The 21,969-nt window shown below is 45.1% G+C and overlaps 1 protein-coding gene across 1 annotated transcript in view; it reads right to left on the bottom strand.

Moving 5' to 3' along the window:
- Positions 1–1,155: 1,155 nt before the first annotated feature.
- LRGUK (leucine rich repeats and guanylate kinase domain containing) overlaps positions 1,156–21,969 on the bottom strand; it is a 59,218-nt gene continuing 38,404 nt past the window's right edge. The window contains exons 14-19 of the mRNA XM_064142748.1: positions 20,504–20,705; positions 19,777–19,890; positions 15,570–15,727; positions 6,420–6,508; positions 2,694–2,863; positions 1,156–1,935 (exon numbers count right to left, since the gene is read on the bottom strand). Coding sequence (XP_063998818.1) covers positions 1,784–1,935; positions 2,694–2,863; positions 6,420–6,508; positions 15,570–15,727; positions 19,777–19,890; positions 20,504–20,705 — 885 coding nt within the window. The 3' untranslated portion in view covers positions 1,156–1,783. The remainder of the gene's footprint in view (positions 1,936–2,693; positions 2,864–6,419; positions 6,509–15,569; positions 15,728–19,776; positions 19,891–20,503; positions 20,706–21,969) is intronic.

The following is a 21,969-nucleotide window of genomic DNA, read 5'->3' as shown; positions in this document are numbered from 1 at the left end:
ACCCTCACTGCAAACAACCCTTTCCTAACATCCAGTTTCAGTCTCCCCTCTGCCACTTTAAACCCATTCCCCCTTGTCCTGTCATTACAAGACCTTGTCAGTAGTCCCTCTCCAGCCTTCCTGTAGGTCCCCTTCAGATACTGGAAGGCCACTCTGAGGTCTTCTCAAAGCCTTCTCTTCTCCAGGCTGCACAGCCCCAACTCTTGTAGCCTGTCCTCGTAGCAGAGCTGCTGCAGCCCTCTGAGCATCTTGGTGGCCTCCTCTGCACTGGCTCCAACGATTCCGTGTCCTTCTTGTGCTGGACTGGCTGCAACAGTTCCATGTCCTTCTTGTGTTGGAGACTCAATGCAGGTTTCAGGACTGGAGTCATTGAAGCTACACTGTAGAAGTGTGGGGTGAGACTGTGGAAAGACCTGATGGGTCCTATTCAAACCATTTGCTGGGTCTCCCTTGAGTCAAGGATGTGAGCAGAAACATGAGTGGGTGGTGTAATCACACCAAGGGGTGACTCCCTCCAGCCCCACCATGGTACTGCTAACATAAAGCATAATTCATGTTGACAGCTGCCAAATTAGCAGCACCTTGCAGAGTGTATTCAATTAGACAAGGTCCTGAGAGAGCAGGCAGAGGTAGTGGGGAAGCCAGAAGCTGCTGGGACAAGAGGGAACTTCTTTCCTGTAAGGGTCCCAGAGCACTGGCACAGACTGCCCAGAGAGGTTGTGGAGTCTCCTTCCCTGGTGCCTTTCAAGGCCTGTCTGGATGTGTTCCTCTGTGATCTGTGCTAGATAGGATTGTCCTGCTCTGGCATGGGGGTTGGACTGGATGATCTCTTCAGGTCCCTTCCAACCCCTATGATCCTATGAGCCTCTATGATCCTCTGACATGGTGCTTCAGCAAGGTGGCTTTAGAAATGGATGTGAGTGCTAGGTTGGTCTGGATGAGCTTGGAGCTCTCTTCCAACCTGCTTGATTCTATGATTCTTCCCTGGACTTGCCTCCACACTGTGGCCATGTCTTCTGTGCATTCCAAGACCTCTGAGGACTCATGCTGGAATATGAATACCAAACATCCCTCCTCAGGGAAGCTGCTTCAAGCAAAGAGGCCTCACTACCTGTTTTGTAAGTGGAGAGGAATGAAAGTTCATCAGGACAAACATTAACTCAAGAGTTTTATTTACTTGCCAGAGCTTTGCTCCAGATAGAGGAAAAACAAATCTTTACAAACCACTGAAGAGCTGCAGCTACTCCTCACTAATGCTTCCTGATGACTCCTTCCTAGGTTGTTTAAATACACTTCTAAATCAAAGAATTCAGCTTCATCCCTTCAAAAAGCCATACTGGAATTAGTTTTCACTCCTAACCTCACTCTGAACATTTCACAATGCCCCTCCTCATAATCATTAACCTGCCCTGCAATATTAGCAGAGGCCTTGCTGCTTCCACACCTCAATTAAAATCTCTCAGCTAAAAAAAAAAAGAAGAGGAAGGAGAGAAATGAAGAGGAAGATATGGTCTTGTGGCTGGCAGGAAAAAGTCTGCACCATTCCCCAGCTAGGAGAGCCTGGGGAAATAATTTTCTAGGTGTGGGAAATACAGAAATGAGTTTTTAATATAGTTATGAATAAATAACATTTTGTTGGAGGGGAGAGAGTTAATCAGAGATGGATTTAGAGAGATGGTATTTGACAGGCTTTGCTTTGTGGAAAGAGAAAGAGCTCAGCAATCAGCCTTCCTGTGGGAAATGTTTAGTGTAGCCATGGCAAAGTCTGGGCTGGTAGTGGGCATCAAGGGTTGGTCTTCTTTCGGCCAGGTGGGATGGGAGGTAGGACGGGTCTGGAGTGAGAGCCTGGCCAGCTGATGAGCTGAGGCAGATGAGGAGGAGCAGCCTTGGACTTGCTGGGTTGTCTCTGGAGGGTGTCACTTGTGAGGTCAGTCTCTGCAGGAATTGTAAGTCAGTGAAGAAGCATTACAAAGGAAAGTCAAAGGTATTCCAAAGCACATCTCCAGCTGAAACTCAGGGCTGTGGGAGGTAGGGGGAGAGTAACATCTTCAGGTACTCTAGAGATTGCCCTGCCTCTACAGGCAGACTCAGCAAATCATAGCATCAGATGGGGTTGGAAGGGAGCACAAGGAGCAGCCAAACCTCTGCCATGCCCAGGGACACCCTACCCTAGAGCAGGCTGCACACAGCCTCAGCCAGCCTGGCCTCAAACACCTCCAGCCATGGGGCCTCAACCACCTCCCTGGGCAACCCATTCCAGCCTCTCACCACTCTCATGCTCAACAACTTCCTCCTCACCTCCAGCCTGAACCTACCCACCTCCAGCTTTGCTCCATTCCCCCCAGTCCTGCCACTCCCTGACAGCCTCAAAAGTCCCTCCCCAGCTTTTTTGTAGCCCCCTTCAGATGCTGGAAGGCAACAAGAAGGTCACCTCTGCTCCAGCCTGCACAGCCCCAACTCTTTCAGGCTGTGCTCACAGCAGAGCTGCTGCAGCCTCTGAGCATCCTCCTGGCCCTGCTCTGGACACTCTCCAGCATCTCCACAGCCCTCTTGTCCCAGGGGCTCCAGAGCTGGCTGCAGGACTCCAGCTGGGCTCACAGCAGAAGCTGTCCTGTCACCCCCAGTACAGGGACTACCATTACAGAAGGACACCCACCCTGAGCAAAACTGCTACCTTGGAACATGGTTCAAACCTTTCTGTCGATCCGCTCCACTTCCAGCTCCTCTGGCATCCTGCTGCTCAGCTTTGGCTTCTTCAGCAAGGTGACCATGGGGGATAGGAGTTCCAACTGTCAGACGTTCAGCAGCAGAAGCACCAGGTGAGGTTAGAAGCTGTCCAGTAGCAAGACCAGATTCCCTGGAGCTAAGGCAAAGGACTCATGCTTTAAAGTAGCAAGGGAAAAGGCACATGCAGCAAATCACAAAGCCACAGAGTCATCAAATTGCTTTGGTTGAAAAAGACCTTTCAGATCATCAAGTCCAACCATCAACCTAAAACCACCACAGCCATGAAACTGGGTCCCAAAAGTGCCATATCCATAGAATCACAGAATCAACCAGGTTGGAAGAGACCTCCAAGATCATCCAATCCAACCTAGCACCCAGCCCGGGCCAATCAACCAGACCATGGCACTAAGTGCCTGATCCAGGCTTTCATGGTACACAGGTTTCTTGAGCACCTCCAGGAATGGTGACTCCACCACCTCCCTGTGCAGCCTCTCCCTGGGCAGGACTTTTGAGGCTGTCAGGGAGTGGCAGTACGGGGAATGGAGCAAAGCTGGAGGTGGGGAGATTCAGAATGGAAATGGGGAGGAAATTGTTGAGCAGGAGAGTGGTGAGAGGCTGGAATGGGTTGCCCAGGGAGGGGGTTGAGGCCCCATGGCTGGAGGTGTTTGAGGCCAGGCTGGCTGAGGCTGTGTGCAGCCTGCTCTAGGGTAGGGTGTCCCTGGGCATGGCAGGGGGTTTGGAACTGGCTTCTCCTTGTGGTCCCTTCCTACCCTGAGTGATTCTATGATTCTGTAAACTCTTCTCTCTTGCTTACTCCAGGTTCCTTTGGCAACATTTAGGCAAAAATCAAGAAGTTAATCATGAGCTAAAGGCCACATCTCAATCACTCTTTACCCCAACCCCTTCTTTATTAGCCTCAAACACCCAGACAACTAGACAAATTACTCAAAGCAAACCACAGAACGTTGCCCTGATGTTAGAGCAGGCAATGAGACATCAAAATGACTTTAATTTCACCTGCACATAGCCCCAGGCCAAAAAAAAAAGCCCTCCAAAGAGGCCAGGTTTGCAGTAATTGGGATTTAAGAATCTAAATGTATGTAGATAACCCTGCAGGGCTGCAGTAAATCAAAGAGGTTGGATTCTTGTGTGACACCTCCTTTAACATGTTCTGCTACTTACTCAGGAAAATGGAGCAGTATTTTTCAGTTTGGATTAAAATTGTCTAAGGGTGAGCTTAAGCTGTAAAATCAAACCCTGTAATATTTACAGACACACAAGACACTCAAAACATCAATCACCTCAGGAGCTCTTTTGCATGTGTGATTGCTTGGCATTGGTTTCATAGATTGCATAGAAGTAAGATTCAGAGGGAAACACAGAATCAGAGAAGCAACCAGGTTGGTAGAGACCTCCAAGCTCATCCAGTCCAACCTAGCAGCCAGCCCTGGCCAATCAACCAGACCATGGCACCAAATTCCTCATCCAGACTTTGATTGAACAAGGACAGAGACTCCACCACCTCCCTGGGCAGCCCATTCCAATGCCAATCACTCTCTCTGACAACAACTTCCTCCTAACATCCAGCCTAGACCTCCCCTAGCACAGCTTGAGACTGTGTCCCCTTGTTCTGCTGCTGCTTGCCTGGCAGCAGAGCCCAACCCCACCTGGCTACAGCCTCCCTGCAGGCAGTTGCAGGCAGCAATGAGCTCTGCCCTGAGCCTCCTCTGCTGCAGGCTGCACCCCCCCAGCTCCCTCAGCCTCTCCTCACAGGGCTGTGCTCCAGGCCCCTCCCCAGCTTTGCTGCCTTTCTCTGCACACCTTCCAGCACTTCAACATCTCTCTTGAATTGAGGAGCCCAGAACTGGACACAGGATGAGCAGATCCATCCCCCTGGGACAGGCCTTTGTTCCTATGGTTTTGTTTAAGGTGGATCTAGGATCCCTCAAACTACTACAGAGGAGAAGAAACAAGGGGCATAAACTGGAACCCAAGAGGTTCCATCTGAATAACAAAAAACTTTCTCCTGTGAGGGTGCCAGAGCCCTGGAAGGGGCTGCCCAGAGAAGTTGTGGAGTCTTATCATAGTGGCTTTATAGTGGCCTTCCAGTATCTGAAGAGGGGCTACAGGAAGGCTGGGGAGAGGGCTGCAGCAGCACTGCTCTGAGGACAGGCTACAAGCGCTGGGGCTTTGCAGCCTGGAGAAGAGAAGGCTTGGAGGAGACCTTGGAGTGGCCTTCCAGTATCTGAAGGGGGCTACAGGCAGGCTGGGGAGAGACTATTGACAAGGTCTGGTAATGACAGGATGAGGAGGAATGGGTTTGAACTGGCAGAGGGGAGATTCAAACTGGATGTTAAGGAAGGGTTCTTTGCAGCGAGGGTGGTGAGACACTGGCACAGGTTGCCCAGGGAGGTTGTGGAGCACAGAATCACCCAATGTGATCTTGAGTGATTCTGTGCTCCACAACCTCCCTGGAGGTGTTCAAGGCCAGGTTGGATGAGGCCTGAGCAACCTATTCTGGTGGGAGGTGTCTCTGCCTATGTCAGGGGGTTGGAACTGGATGAGCTTTGAGATCCCTTCCAACCTAAACCATTCTATGATTCTATTCCTCTAGAGATGTTTATAACCACATTTGGACACAGTCCAGAGCCACTTGCTGTAGGTGACCCTTGCTTTAGCAAGGCTTTGGACTGGATGACCCCCAGAGGTCCTTTCCAACACCCCATCCTGTGATTCCATGACATACCAACTTCTCCACCACCTAATTATTACCTTCCAGGCCTCAGATTCTCTCTTGGAATCTCAATTCTTTGATACCATATTCGTGGCACCTCTTGACTTAACCTCTCCTATGGAGTGGGGGTTTTGTCTTCTCTTGTCTCCCCTTCTGCAGAGCTCATCTATACCCTTCAGGCTTGGTAATTGCAAATGCTGATTGCAGGTGACAGGATTTTCTCTCACCTGCCTGACAGCTCTGCCAAAACTGTCTGATACTTAGCTCCCAACTCAGCTTCCAAGGAAGGAGCATTGTTGAATAAGCAAACTACAACAGACTCTGATGGACAGTTCATGCTGCAATACTAAACCAAAGCCAAACACATCCACCAAAAGTAAACACTGATCTCCACTTTTGCTTCTCCTTTCAACATAGTTCCAAATGAATGAAGCAGCTACTTACAAAGTCTTTAGAGGAATTCAAGATTTGGAAACTCCTCTCCCTGGAGGTATTTGAGGCCAGGTTGGCAAAGGGGAGATTGAAACTGGATGTTAGGGAAGGGTTCTTTGCAGTGAGGGTGGTGAGACACTGGCACAGGTTGCCCAGGGAGGTGATGGAGTCTCTGTCCCAGTAGGTGTTGAAGCAAAGCCTGGATGAGGCACTTAGTGCCATGGTCTGGTTGATTGGACAGGGCTGGGTGCTAGGTTGTACAAGGTGAACTTGAAGGTCTCTTCCAACGTGGTTGATTCTATGATATTAGGATGAAACTCTTTCTAGTGAGGTTGCCCAGAGAAATTTTGCATGTCCCATCCCTGGAAGTGTTCAGGGCCAGGCTGGACGAGGCCTTGAGCAATCTGCTCTAGTGGGAGGTGTCCCTGCCCATGGCAGAGGGGTTGGAACTAGCTGATCTTTAAGGTCTCTTCCAATCCAAGGCACTCTCTGATTCTATGATTTGGCTGAAATCATTCTCCATTACCTTTGGAAGAGCTGGAGGTACACAGTGGGTGCCTTCCCTGCCAGAGCCTGACGCAGAGCCGCACGGCGCCTTCGGAAGGAAGCTTCTTCCTGACAAAGAAACATGACAGCTTTACACAGCTATTGCAAAGGATATATGGCAACTTCATTGGCTGTGATGTTCCTCTCTTTGGCTAACAACCTACAGTTCATGTGTTTAAATGTTCTGGGGGAATAGCAGAGCTGTAGCATCACTAACAAGGTGCTGAATCACCAGAATCACAGAGCTTTAGAAGTTGGAAAGGACCTCCAGAGATCACAGTCTCAAGTTGTGCCAGAGGAGGTCTAGGCTGGATGTTAGGAGGAAGTTGTTGTCAGAGAGAGTGATTGGCATTGGAATGGGCTGCCCAGGGAGGTGGTGGAGTCACTGTGGCTGGAGGTGTTGAAGCCAAGCCAGAGGGAAACAGAGAATCAGAAAAGCAACCAGGTTGGAAGAGAGCTCCAAGCTCAGCCAGTCCAACCTAGCTCCCAGCCCTGGCCAGTCAACCAGACCATGGCACTAAGTGCCCCAGCCAGGCTTGGCTTCAACACCTCCAGGGACGATGACTCCCTGGGCAGCCCATTCCAATGCCAATCACTCTCTCTGCCAACAACTTCCTCCTAACATCTAGCCTAGACCTCCCCTGGCACAACTTAGAATCATAGAATCAGCCAGGTTGGAAGAGACCTCAAAGATCATCCAGTCCAACCTATCCCCCTGCCCTATCCAGTCAATTAGCCCATGGCACTTGAGACTGTGTCCCCTTGTTCTGTTGCTGCTTGCCTGGCAGAAGAGCCCAACCCCACCTGGCTACAGCCTCCCTTCAGGGAGTTGTAGACAGCTATGAGCTCTGCCCTGAGCTTCCTCTTCTGCAGGCTGCAGAAACAAAATACATCTGAAACAAAAACATATGGAAACAAAAAATATAGTGAAAGCAAACCCACATATTTGAAACAAACCCACATATTTGAAACAAACCCACATATTTGAAACAAAAATACATATTTGAAACACAAATAGATATATGAAACAAAAACATATTAGAATCAAAACCCATATTTGAAATAATACCCATATTGGAAACAAAAATAGATTGGACATAAACCATGTTGGAGACAAAACTGTGCATGTGAAACAAAAGTATATTGGAAACAAAAATATATTGGAAACAAAAATATATTGGAAACCAAAACCATATTGGAAACCAAAACCATATTGGAAACAAAAACCATATTGGAAACAAAAACCATATTGGAAACAAAAACCATATTGGAAACAAAAACCATATTGGAAACAAAATTATGTATCTGAAACAAAAACATATTGGGAAACAAAAAAACCACATTTAAAAGAAAAATAGGTTGGAATGAAAAAATATATATTGGAAACAAAAACCATATAAAAATGTGATGGAGCCAAAAAAAAATATAGTGGAAACAAAACCATATTGGCAACTAAACTCATATAAAAATAAATTTGAAAGAAAAACATCCTGGAAACAAAAACCATATAAAAATATATTGGAACAACAAAAAAATATATTGGAACAAAAAAAATATATTGGAAACAAAATCATATTGGATCAAAAAAAAATATTGGAAACAAAATCATATTGGAACCAAAAAAATATATTGGAAACAAAATCATATTGGAACCCAAAAACATTTAAAAATATATTTGAAACAAATCCATGTTGGAAATAAAAATCATATAAAAATATATTGGAACATAAAAAAATATTTTGGAAACACAAACATATAAAAATATATTAGAACCAAAAGAATATATTAGAAACAAAACCATATTGAAACAAAAACCATATAAAAATATATTGGAAACAAAACCATATTGAAACAAAAACCATATAAAATTCTATTGGAAACAAAACCATATTGAAACAATACTATATAAAAATGTATTGGAAACAAAACCATATTGGAAACAAAACCATATTGAAACAATAACCATATAGAAACAAAAACCGTATTGAAACAATAACCATATAAAAATATATTGGAACCAAAACCATATTGGAAACAAAAACCATATTGAAACAAAAAACATATAAAAATATATTGGAACCAAAACCATATTGGAAACAAAAACCATATTGAAACAAAAAACATATAAAAATATATTGGAACCAAAACCATATTGGAAACAAAAACCATATTGAAACAATAACCATATAAAAATATATTGGAACCAAAATCATATTGGAAACAAAAACCATATTGAAACAATAAACATATAAAAATATATTTGAAACAAAACCATATTGGAAACAAAACCATATAAAAATATTGGAACAAAAAAAATATATTGGGAATAAAATCGTATTAGAAATGAAACCGTATTGAAACAAAAAACATATAAAAATATATTGGAAACAAAACCATATAAAAATATATTGGAAACAAAAATATAGAAACAATAACCATATTGAAACAATAACCATATAAAAATATATTGGAAACAAAACCATATAAAAATATATTGGAGACAAAACCATATTATAAACAAAACCATACTGAAACAATAACCATATAAAAATATGTTGGAACCAAAACCATATTGGAAACAAACCCATATAAAAATATATTGGAACCAAAACCATATTGGAAACAAACCCATATAAAAATATATTGGAACCAAAACCATATAAAAATATATTGGAAACAAAACCATATTGGAACCAAAACCATATAAAAATATATTGGAACGAAAACCATATTGGAACCAAAACCATATAAAAATATATTGGAACGAAAACCATATTGGAACCAAAACCATATAAAAATATATTGGAACCAAAACCATATTGGGAACAAAACCATATAAAAATATATTGGAACCAAAACCATATAAAAATATATTGGAAACAAAACCATATTGGAACCAAAACCATATAAAAATATATTGGAACGAAAACCATATTGGAACCAAAACCATATAAAAATATATTGGAACCAAAACCATATTGGAACCAAAACCATATAAAAATATATTGGAACCAAAACCATATTGGGAACAAAACCATATAAAAATATATTGGAACCAAAACCATATAAAAATATATTGGAACGAAAACCATATTGGAACCAAAACCATATAAAAATATATTGGAACCAAAACCATATTGGAACCAAAACCATATTGAAACAATAACCATGTAAAAATGTATTGGAAACAAAACCATATTGGAAACAAAACCATATTGAAACAATAACCATATAAAAAATATATTGGAACCAAAACCATATTGGAAACAAAACCATATAAAAATATATTGGAACCAAAACCATATTGGAAACAAAACCATATTGAAACAATAACCATATAAAAATGTATTGGAAACAAAACCATATTGGAAACAAAACCATATTGGAACAATAACCATATAAAAAATATATTGGAAACAAAACCATATTGGAAACAAAACCATATAAAAAAATATTGGAACAAAAAAAAAATTGGGAATAAAATCATATTAGCAATAAAACCATATTGAAACAAAAAACATATAAAAATATATTGGAACCAAAACCATATTGGAACCAAAACCATATAAAAATATATTGGAAATAAAACCATATTATAAACAAAACCATGTTGAAACAATAACCATATAAAAATGTATTGGAAAGAAAACCATATTGAAACAATAACCATATAAAAATATATTTGAGACAAAACCATATTATAAACAAAACCATGTTGAAACAAAAAACATATAAAAATATATTGGAAACAAAACCATATTGAAACAAAAAACATATAGAAATATATTGGAAACAAAACCATAATGGAAACAAAACCATATTGAAACAATAACCATTTAAAAATGTATTGGAAACAAAACCATATTGAAACAAAAAAACATATTAAAATATATTGGAACAAAAAAATATATTGGGAATAAAATCATATTGGAAATAAAACAATATTGGAAACAAAAAGACTTATAAAAATATGTTGGAAACAAAACTATATTGGAAACAGACATATAAAAATGTAGTGGAAACATAAACACTTAGGAAACAAAAAATATATAGAAATATATTGGAAGCAAAAGCATATTAGAGACAAAAATCATGTAAAAATATATTGAAACAAAAAAAAAAAATGTATTGGAAACAAATTCATAGAATCAAGCAGGTTGGAAGAGAGCTCCAAGCTTAGCCAGTCCAACCTAGCACCCAGCCCTGGCCAATCAACCAGACCATGGCACTAAGTGTCCCATCCAGACAATCATATTGGAAACAAAATCATATTGGAAAGAAAAAAAATATAAAAACATATCGGAACAAAAAAAATATATTGGAAACAAAATCATATTGAAACAAAACCACATAAAAATATATTGGAAGCAAAACCACATTGGAAACCAAACCATATAAAAATATACTGGAACCAAAACCATATTAGAAACAAAATCATATTGAAACAAAACCATATTAGAATATATTGGAACCAAAACCATATTAGAAACAAAATCATAATGGAAACAAAACCATATTAGAATATATTGGAACCAAAACCATATTAGAAACAAAATCATAATGGAAACAAAACCATATTAGAATATATTGGAACCAAAACCATATTAGAAACAAAATCATAATGGAAACAAAACCCTATTAAAATATATTGGAACCAAAACCATATTAGAAACAAAATCATAATGGAACCAAAACCATATTAGAAACAAAACCACATTGGAAACCAAACCATATAAAAATATATTGGAAACAAAAGCATGTTGGAAACAAAAAACATATAAAAATATATTGGAACCAAAACCATATTAGAAACAAAATCATAATGGAAACAAAACCATATTAGAATATATTGGAACCAAAACCATATTAGAAACAAAATCATAATGGAAACAAAACCATATTAGAATATATTGGAACCAAAACCATATTAGAAACAAAATCATAATGGAAACAAAACCATATTAGAATATATTGGAACCAAAACCATATTAGAAACAAAATCATAATGGAAACAAAACCATATTAGAATATATTGGAACCAAAACCATATTAGAAACAAAATCATATTGAAACAAAACCATATTAAAATATATTGGAAACAAAAGTATGTTGGAAACAAAAACCATATAAAAATATATTGGAACCAAAACCATATTAGAAACAAAATCATAATGGAAACAAAACCATATAAAAATATATTGGAAACAAAAAATGTATTGGAAACAAAACCATATTGAAACAAAAATACATTGGAAAGAAAAATCTATTGGCAACTGTGTGCAGTAAATGACAAAGAGGCATTAAGAGCTCTGAACAAGGAGACTAATAAGGTAGAGAGCCTTAAGGCCACTAAGTTAGACCCATGGTAAATGATAGCCTCCTTCATCATAAGCCACTTCTCTCTGACTTGACAAAATGCAAACTCTCAAAATACAACTGAAATAAAAAGAAAAGTAAATGAAGAGTGAGAAAAAGCAATAGGTGGAGTAGGAGCAATAGCAGAGTGCCAGCAAGGTGAGACATATTCTGGTTTCTCTCTCACGTCCAGTAATCCTTTGGATGAAAGGAACATGAAAACAAACTATACTTGTGACACTACCTGAAGGGGCATTGTAGCCAGGTGGGGGGTGGCCTCTTCTCCCAGGCAACCAGCAATAGAACAAGGGGACACAGTCTCAAGTTGTGCCAGGGTAGGTCTAGGCTGGATATTAGGAAGAAGTTCTTCACAGAGAGAGTGATTTCCCATTGGAATGGGCTGCCCAGGGAGGTGGTGGAGGCACCATCCCTGGGGGTCTTTAAGAAAAGCCTGGCTGAGGCACTTAGTGCCATGGTCTGGTTGATTGGATAGGGCTGGGTGGTAGGTTGGACTGGATGATCTTGGAGGTCTCTTCCAACCTGGTTGGTTGATTCTATGATTCTATCACTTGGCATGGCTTTAGGAGAGATTTGTTTCATTTCAGGCAACTGAAAGATGGGAGGTTCCCTATTTCCCTAGCAAGGAGTGTGGCCAGCAGGTCAAGGGAGGTGATTCTCCCCCTCTACTCCACTCTGCTGAGACCCCAGCTGGAGTCCTGCATCCGGCTCTGTATCCCCTGGGACAAAAGGGATGTGAAGATGCTGGAGTGTGTCCAGAGCAGGGCCAGGAGGATGCTGAGAGGCTGCAGCAGCTCTGCTGTGAGCACAGACTGAAAGAGTTGGGGCTGTGCAGGTTGCAGCAGAGGAGGCTCCCAGGTGACCTTCTTGTGGCCTGCCAGGATCTGAAGGGGGCTACAGAAAATCTGGGGAGGGACTTTTGAGGCTGTGAGGGAGTGGCAGGAGTGGGGGGAATGGAGCAAAGCTGGAGGTGGGGAGAGTGAGAGTGGAGGTGAGGAGGAAGTTGTTGAGCAGGAGAGTGGTGAGAGGCTGGAATGGGTTGCCCAGGGAGGTGGTTGAGGCCCCATGGCTGGAGGTGTTTGAGGCCAGGCTGGCTGAGGCTGTGTGCAGCCTGCTCTAGGGTAGGGTGTCCCTGGGCATGGCAGGGGGCTTGGAACTGGCTGTTCCTTGTGCTCCCTTCCAACCCTGACTGATTCTGTCGTTTTGTTTAGCCATTTTTTCATCATAACTTCTCTCCACCCCTCAGAGAGACCTTTTTAAAGCCTGGGAAATGGAGGCAGGGGAGGGTGTCTGTCACTTTGCTCCATTTAGAGCACTAATTCGAAACATCAGAAGGAGTTATAAATACAGAGAGAGTGGCAAAATTGTACAGCAAGTCATGCCTGCCAAGCCATCATTCATCATAATGACATCATAACCCTGGAATGGAACAAAGTGTAGAGCATTCATTTTTCTTCTTCTCCTGTCATTGTGCTAATGCTCTTTTCATACAACATCTGCTTCATAGCCCCAACTCCCCCACTGCCTGCAAGGAGAATGGATGCCTCTAGGGAAAGGACTATTAAGGAGAAGAGGAAAAAAAGAAAGAGAGAGGAAGCTGAAGTTGCAAAAGGTTATTGGGAATTCAAGCCCATTGTTGAATCTGTTGATTGGAAAAGTAAAAGCAGGTGAAAAATGTGCTTCAATGTGATCCTTGGCAGTTAGCAGTGGAATACACTCTGAGAGGCTGAAAGAGTTTTCCCTCTGCCACAGTATGGTGTTGTAAGTAATCTTCAGTGTCCTACTAACTGCATCTTAACCATTTCTGTCAAATAGGCTAGTTTCACATCTTGTTTTACCACTGAGAGATGCTCCTCATCTCTCTCACACCAGGACACAAGGGGATGAAATTGTGTGCAGCTAGAAACTGCCTGGCAGGAAAGGACAGTGCCATGGTCTAGCTGATTGGATAGGGTTGGGTGCTAGCATGAGCTTGGAGGTCTCTTCCAACCTGGTTGATTCTGTGCTTCTACATCCTGGGGCTGTTGATCAACAGCAGGCTGAAGGTGAGCCAGCATGTGCCCATGTGGCCAAAAAGGCCACCAGCATCCTGACTTGGATCAGACATAGTGTAGGAGCCAGTGGGTCTAAGGCAGGGATTGTACCCCTGTACTCAGCACTGGGTGAGGCTGCACTTTGAATACTGAGTTCAGTTTTGGGCCCCTCACTCCAAGAAGGACATTGAGGGGCTGAGGAGGGCAACAAAGCTGGTGAAGGGTCTAGACAAGTCAACTGAGGTTTTTCAGCCTGTAAAACTAAAGAATGAGGGGAGACCTTCTCACTCTCTACAGCCCCCAGAAAGAAGGTTGGAGTGAGGTGGGGGTTGGTCTCTCCCAGGTAACAAGCCTCAAGTTGGGCCAAGAGGGACATTAGGAACAATTTCTTCACTTAAAGAACTGTCAAGCCTTGGAATAGGCTGCCCAGGAAAGTGGGGGAGTCCTCATCCCTAAAGTGATTAAAAAGCTGTGTAGATGTGGTGCTGAGGGGCCTGGTTTAGTGGTGGCTTTGGCAGTGCAGAGTTAACTTGATTTGAGGAGTCTATGAAATCAGATAATTTACAGATACATCTACTGCTGGGCCTAGTCCTGTTCAACATCTTTATTGATGATCTGGACCAGGGGATTGAGTCCAGCAGCAGTAAGTTTGCAGATGACACCAAGCTAGGAGCAGCTGTGGAGCTAGTGCAGGGTAGGAGAGTCCTGCAGAGGGACCTGGCCAGGCTGCATAGGGGGGCAGAGGCCAAGGGGATGAAACTGAACAAGGCCAAGGGCAGGTTCTGCACTTGGGCCACAACAACCCCAAGCAGCACTACAGGCTGGGGCCAGAGTGGCTGAGAGCAGCCAGGCAGAAAGGGCCCTGGGGGTGCTGGCAGAGAGGAGCTGAAGCTGAGGCAGCAGTGCCCAGGTGGGCAGCAGAGCCAATGGCATCCTGGGCTGGCTCAGGAGCAGTGTGGGCAGCAGGACAAGGGAGGTTCTTGTGCCCCTGTGCTCAGCACTGCTCAGGCCACTCCTGGAGTGCTATGTCCAATTCTGGGCTCCTCCATTGCAGAGAGATGCTGAGGTGCTGGAAGGTGTTTGGAGCAGGGCAGCAAGGCTGGTGAGGGTCCTGGAGCAGAGCCCTGTGAGGAGAGGCTGAGGGAGCTGGGGGGTGCAGCCTGCAGCAGAGGAGGCTCAGGGCAGAGCTCATTGCTGTCTGCAGCTGCCTGCAGGGAGGCTGTAGCCAGGTGGGGTTGGGCTCTGCTGCCAGATAAGCAGCACCAGAAGAAGGGGACACAGCCTCAAGCTGTGCCAGGGGAGGTCTAGGCTGGATGTTGTTAGGAAGTTGTTGTCAGAGAGAGTGATTGGCATTGGAATGGGCTGCCCAGGGAGGTGGTGGAGTCTCTGTGGCTGGAGGTGTTGAATCCAAGCCTGGCTGAGGCACTTAGTGCCATGGTCAGGTTGACTGGCCAGGGCTGGGTGCTAGGTTGGCCTGCCTGAGTTTGGAGGTCTCTTCCAACCTGCTTGATTCTATGATTTTTCCTGATGTAAAAGTGAGCAGGAACAATAGCCTGAGTTTACCTCCCTCATTCTCACCCCTTTTAACTCTGGGGAACTGGTAAATGTTGTTGCAATGAAAGATGGCCAGAGGACAGGAGTCAGTATTCTCTGGAGAAAGCAAAGTCCTGTATTTTTCATGCCACTTCTCTTTTTAGTCTGAGGTTAGAGTAAAAGCCCCTTACCACAGAGCTTAGCTGTTCAGCAAGTTTGTCAAAGGTGTCTCCTGGATAGATTTTGGCAGAAGACTCCAAGAACTCATTAGCAGGTGAAGGCTCAGTGGTTCCAGTAGTTGCTCCAGCAGGTGACAATCTTTGCTCTTGTAAGAACCTTATTCCTGAACCTAGTGAGGAAAAGGAACTCCTTAACCAAAAATATTTTGAGCAATACTTGGCCTACAGCAAGCAGAAAGGAACAAGTAATGTGCAACCCATGAGCTGGATTTTGGGATAGTGCTGGATGTTCAGAAGATAGGTGTAGAAGTTATAAGGGACATGAACTAGAGTTATCAACCTGCTTTTAAACCTTCCAGTTACTTTCAAGTACCCCTCAGGGGTCAGTGCTGGCACCAGTGCTATTGAACATCTCTTAGGCAGTGATATCGACAGAGGAATCAGTGCACCCTCAGCAAGTGTGCAGGTGGCACCAAGCAGCGTGGCACAGGTGACTTGCTAGAGGGCAGGGATCCATGTGGAGGGACCTGGACAGGCTGCAGAGCTTTGCCCAGGCCAACCTCATGGCATTCAACAAGGTCAAGTGTTAAGGTGCTGCACCTGGGTCAGAGCAATCCCAAGCACAGCTCCAGGCTGGGTGGGGAATGGCTGAGAGCAGCCCTCAGGAACAGGCCCTGGGGGTCTGGGCTGATGCAGAGCTCCACAGGAGCCTGCAGTGTGAGTGCAGCCCAGACACAACCCTGTGCTGGCTGCAGCAAGAGCAGTGTGGGCACAGGGAGGGGATTGTGCCCCTTGGCTCTGCTCTCCTCAGACCCCACCTGCAGTCCTGTGTGTAGTTCTGGAGCCCCCAGCACAAGCAGGACATGGAAATCTTGGAGCCAGTCCAGAGGAGGCCACCAAGATGCTGAGAGGGCTGCAGCAGCTCTGCTCTGAGGACAGGATGAGAGAGTTGGGGCTGTGCAGCCTGGAGAAGAGAAGGCTTGGAGGAGACCTTGGAGTGGCCGCCTACTATCTGAAGGAAACCTACAGGCAGGCTGGGGAGGGACTACTGACAAGGTCTTGTAATGAGGGAGGTGGTGGAGTTGCTGTCCCTGGAGGTGTTGAAGCCAAGCCTGGATGAGGCACTTAGTTCCATGGTCCGGTTGATTGGCCAGGGCTGGGTGCTAGGTTGGCCTGGCTGAGCTTGGAGGTCTCTTCCAGCCTGGCTGATTCCATGATTCCATACAATTAATATCTGTAAGCCCCAAGCTCTGTGGCTGACAGCTGCTAATGCAAGAACAAAGGGCTATCAGCTCTGCAGTGCATTATCTTCTCTCTGTAAAGAAGTTCTGATAAAACTTATCTCTTTCCTCCTGGAATTTTCACTCTATACACGAGCAAGAAAAGAAAAAATAAAAGCACAGCAGCTCATGGGAAAAAAAAAGACAGAAAGGAGAATTAAGAACCTATCATAATTTCACCCAACCAATCTTCCCCCTGCTACCAGCCTACTAAACCTGTCCACATTAAAGACAACCCTGGGGCAAGTTTTTGGCACTATATTATTCCCCACACTCCATAAGAAGAGATGATCTCCAGAAATGGGATAGTTACATTTATTTAAACAGCCATAAATGAAGCTCTAAATGAATTTAATGGGGCAGAGTAAATTCCAAAGTTGCTTTATGGAGAGCAGAATTACCCAAAGCCAGCACTGTTAATGAAGTTTCTGTAAGTGGTGACAAGTCACTTGCTGAGAGAGCTCAGAGCTGCTGAGGAGTACAAAGCCCTTTAAAGGAACTTCAGATATCTAAGTTTATACCTTCTTTCATCTTGCAATCCTTATCTCAGTCTGTGAGCTTGTGGCATTTTGCTCAGCTCAAGAAATACAGAATCACAGAATCTGTTTTGGTTGGAAGAGACCTTTAAGATCATTGAGTCCAACTGCTGACCCAATACTGCCAGGTCACCACTAAACCATCTCCACCACAGCACATCTACACAGCTTCTCTTCCTCCTTTCTTGATTTTCACTCTTGGTGAAGGCTCTGCAAAATCAGTCCTATGAGGAATCATTGAGTGCATTAAGGCTTGTTTAGTCCAACCCCCTTGTGCTAAGCAGGGACATCTTGGAACATCACAGTATCACCAAGGGTGGAAGAGACCCCACAGATCATCAAGTCCAACCCTTTGCCACAGAGCTCAAGGCTAGACCATGGCACCAAGTGCCACATCCAATCCTGCCTTGAACAGCTCCAGGGATGGCAATGATCAGGTTACTCAGAGCACCATGAAGTCTGATCCTGAATGTCTCCATGGATCATAGAATCAGTCAGGGTTGGAAGGGAGCACAAGGAGCAGCCAGTTCCAGCCCTCCTGCCATGCCCAGGGACACCCTACCCTAGAGCAGGCTGCAGACAGCCTCAGCCAGCCTGGCCTCAAACACCTCCAGCCATGAGGCCTCAACCACCTCCCTGGGCAACCCATTCCAGCCTCTCACCACTCTCCTGCTCAACAACTTCCTCCTCACCTCCACTCTCACTCTCCCCACCTCCACCTTTGCTCCACTCCCTCACAGCCTCCAAAGTCCCTCCCCAGCTGTTTTGTAGCCCCCTTCAGATCCTGGAAGGCCACAAGAAGGTCACCTGGGAGCCTCCTCTGCTGCAGCCTGCACAGCCCCAACTCTTTCAGTCTGTGCTCACAGCAGAGCTGCTGCAACCTCTGAGCATCCTCCTGGCCCTGCTCTGGACACTCTCCAGCATCTCCACAGGTTAAGATCAAAGAAGATGCATAGAATCAAGCAGGTTGGAAGAGACCTTCAAGTTCACCTAGTCCAACCTAGCACCCAGCCCTGTCCAGTCAACCAGACCATGGCACTAAGTGCCTCATCCAGGCTTGGCTTCAGAAAGGTCCTCACTGCTGTAGTACTGAGATGCCACAACATATGTAGAAGCTTTTCTCTTGTCCCCTGGGAAATCAGTATTTATTCATTCTTTCAGGATACAAAACTCCTTAAAATGATGAACTGAGGAATTTTACAGTAGCTTTCATTAACATTTTCAGACTTTTTCACCCTCCCTTTCAGCTACCTTAATTTGCAGCCTTCTGAGCCACACAGAAGGTCATGAATATTGGCTCTGTGTTACTTAGGCAATGGATTAATGCTCCTGCTGTAATGCATGTAACCAAGACAGCCATAAACTATGGAGACTCTTGGAGTTTGAGGAAAAAAGTTCACCTAAGTGAGCTTCTTGTTAGTCCAATTTTTGTGCAACATCTTGCTGCTGGAATGGCTCTTTCTTGTTTCTTTTTCTCCTATATTTTAGAGATCATAGAATCAAGCAGGTTGGAAGAGACCTCCAAGCTCAGCCAGTCCAACCTAGCACCCAGCCCTGGCCAATCACCCAGACCATGTCACTACTTGCCCCAGCCAGGCTTTGCTTCAACACCTCCAGGGACAGCAACTCCACCACCTCCATGGGCAGCCCATTCCAATGCCAATCACTCTCTCTGACAACAACTTCCTCCTAACATCCAGCCTAGACCTCCCCTGGCACAGCTTGAGCCTGTGTCCCCTTCTTCTGTTGCTGGGTGCCTGTCAGAAGAGACCAACCCCACCTGGCTACAGCCTCCCTTCAGGGAGTTGCAGGCAGCAATGAGCTCTGCCCTGAGCCTCCTCTTCTGCAGGCTGCACACCCCCAGCTCCCTCAGCCTCTCCTCATAGGGTTTGTGTTCCTCCAGGCCCCTCACCAGCTTTGTCATCCTTCTCTGGGCACCTTCCAGTATCTCAACATTTTCTCTTGAGTTGAGGAGCCCAGAACTGGACACAGCACTCAAGGTGCTCCTGTGATTCTGTTATTCTCCATGCCACTTAGTTGTTTTGTTGCTCAACAGCTTGATAGGCACAAAGCTCTCAGCCGTGGTCATGTATCTGAATGAATGGGAGAACCTCTGACCAAAAGCATCCTCAGAAGAGTCAAGCATAGAATCAAGCATGTTGTAAGAGACCACCAAGCTCAGCCAGTCCAACCTAGCACCCAGCCCTGACCAGTCAACCAGATCATGGCACTAAGTGCCTCATCCAGGCTTTTCTTGGACACCACACATTCTTCATGCTATTGCCTCAGGGATCTCAGGGAGGAATCAGACCAAGAGAGTCATAATAGAGAAGAGGTTTCAGAACCATGTGGTCTTACAGGTTGCATCATTCAAAGAGTTCAAAGCCAGCCCAAACACAATACCTGCTCTTGCTCTGATGTGCAACTCCTGAGTGCTGTCAGAATCTGCAGGTGGCTCCAAGCCCAGGAATGCCTTTATGAGGAAGCTCAGCTCTGTGAATGCCTCCTCCATGTCATCTGCAGAAAGGAATGATGTGTTTCATGGTGGAGAGAATCACAGGATGGGTTGGAATAGACCTTAAAGACCAATCATCTTGTGTTAACCTCCCTGCCATGACCAGGGACACCTCCCACTAGAATAGGTTGCTCAATGCCTCAGCCAGTCTGGGCTTCAAATCCTCCAGGGACAGGGCATCCACAACCTCCCTGGGCACCCTGTTCCAGTGTCTCACCATCCTCACTCCTCCTAATCTCCAGTCTAAATCTCCCCTCTTCCACCTTCAATCCCTTTCCCCTGATCCTATCACTACAAACTGCTGCAAATACTTCCTCCCCAGCTTTCTTGTAGGCCCCCTTCAGGTATGGCTAGGCCACTATGTGGTCTCCCTGGAGCCTTCTCTTCTCTAGGCTGTACAGCCCCAACTCTCACAGCTTGTCCCCATAAAGCAAGTGCTCCACCCCTCTGATCATCTTGGTGGCCTCCTCTGGACTGGCTCCATCAGTTCCGTGTCCTTCTTGTGTTGAGGAGCTCCAGAACTGCACACAGTATTTGCCAGTGGCTCTATATAACACTTCCAGTCCATCTATTGGGTGTGACATTAGATTGATGGTATAAAAGAGATTAACTAACCTGTGTTGACCACTGCATCAAAGAATCCTGGGATCTCCTGACTCATTTTGATGTACATGTCCACTCTGGAGACTGCCTCTTCAATCTCTGGCCTGCTGAATAATCCTTTCCTCCTCAGATGCCCCTCATATTTCTCCTTGTTCATTGGTACTAGCAGGATGTATCTGGGTTTGAAGTAGGTATTTTTCAAGCTCCTTGCCCCCTGTACAGTTAAGCAGAGAACCACAACATTTTGTTGCTGAAGTTGTAGCTGAGTTTAGGATAACTTCATCCCAAGTGACTATGAAAGCAGCATTGGAAAGCTTTGTCCCCCCAGCTCCCTCAGCCTCTCCTCACAGGGCTGTGCTCCAGGCCCCTCCCCAGCCTTGCTGCCCTTCTCTGGACACCTTCCAGCACCTCAACATCTCTCTTGAATTAAGGAGCCCAGAACTGCACACAGTACTCAAGGTTTTAGTTCAAAACCATCACCTAGTGTCCTGCTCCAGCAGGTGTGGCCTGAGCAGTGCTGAGCACAGGGGCACAAGAACCTCCCTTGTCCTGCTGCCCACACTGCTCCTCAGCCAGCCCAGGATGCCATTGGCTCTGCTGCCCACCTGGGCACTGCTGCCTCAGCTTCAGCTCCTCTCTGCCAGCACCCCCAGGGCCCTTTCTGCCTGGCTGCTCTCAGCCACTCTGTCCCCAGCCTGTAGTGCTGCTTGGGGTTGTTGTGGCCAAATTGCAGAACCCTGCACTTGTTCAGTCTCATCCCCTTGGCCTCTGCCCACCCATCCAGCCTGGCCAGGTACCTCTGCGGGGCTCTGCTACCCTGCAATAGCTCCACACCTGCTCCTAGCTTGGTGTCATCTGCAAACTTACTACTGCTGGACTCAATCCCCTGGTCCAGTTTATCAGTAAAGATGTTGACCAGGATTGTGCCCAGCACTGATCCTTGGGGAACACCACTGGTGACTGGAGACATGAGCCAGTTTGCCACTACACCCCTGGATGGATTATGCAGCTCCTTTAATTGCTCTGCAGATACTGATGGCTACAGAAGCAAAGTAAGAACACTTTAAAAGTGCTTGCTCCAGCACACATCTGTGCTTCAGAGTCACAGCAGCTTCACTTCTAGGAAGTGTCGACTCAGCAAGATTTAACTTTTCCAATGTGTGTCAGTCTCCTTTATCAGTACAAGATCTCCTCCAGATTAAAGGGAATGAGCAGCTCTAAATTGTGAGGCTCACCTCACAGACTGTAATTAACATTACTGTTAACAGTGCTAAATCACTTTTTGTTATGAGCCTCACAGAAGCTAATGGACTTCAGTAACTTCTGTTCAGCTGCATAACTCACCATTATTGTTTCTCATCTGCTAGCAGAGTCCACAGTGATACAAGGCTGTGCATAATTACTCTGTGATCTTGAAACTTCTGTGTCAAAGGAGTTTCTTGGTTGTTTGGCCAGGAGAGTAGTTTTGGTAATAGAAA

Source organism: Pogoniulus pusillus, chromosome 4, assembly GCF_015220805.1.
Source record: "Pogoniulus pusillus isolate bPogPus1 chromosome 4, bPogPus1.pri, whole genome shotgun sequence".
In the NCBI taxonomy this organism is placed as follows: domain Eukaryota; kingdom Metazoa; phylum Chordata; class Aves; order Piciformes; family Lybiidae; genus Pogoniulus; species Pogoniulus pusillus.
Note: the sequence above shows the minus strand (reverse complement) of the source record. Positions and strands in the feature narration are given on the sequence as shown.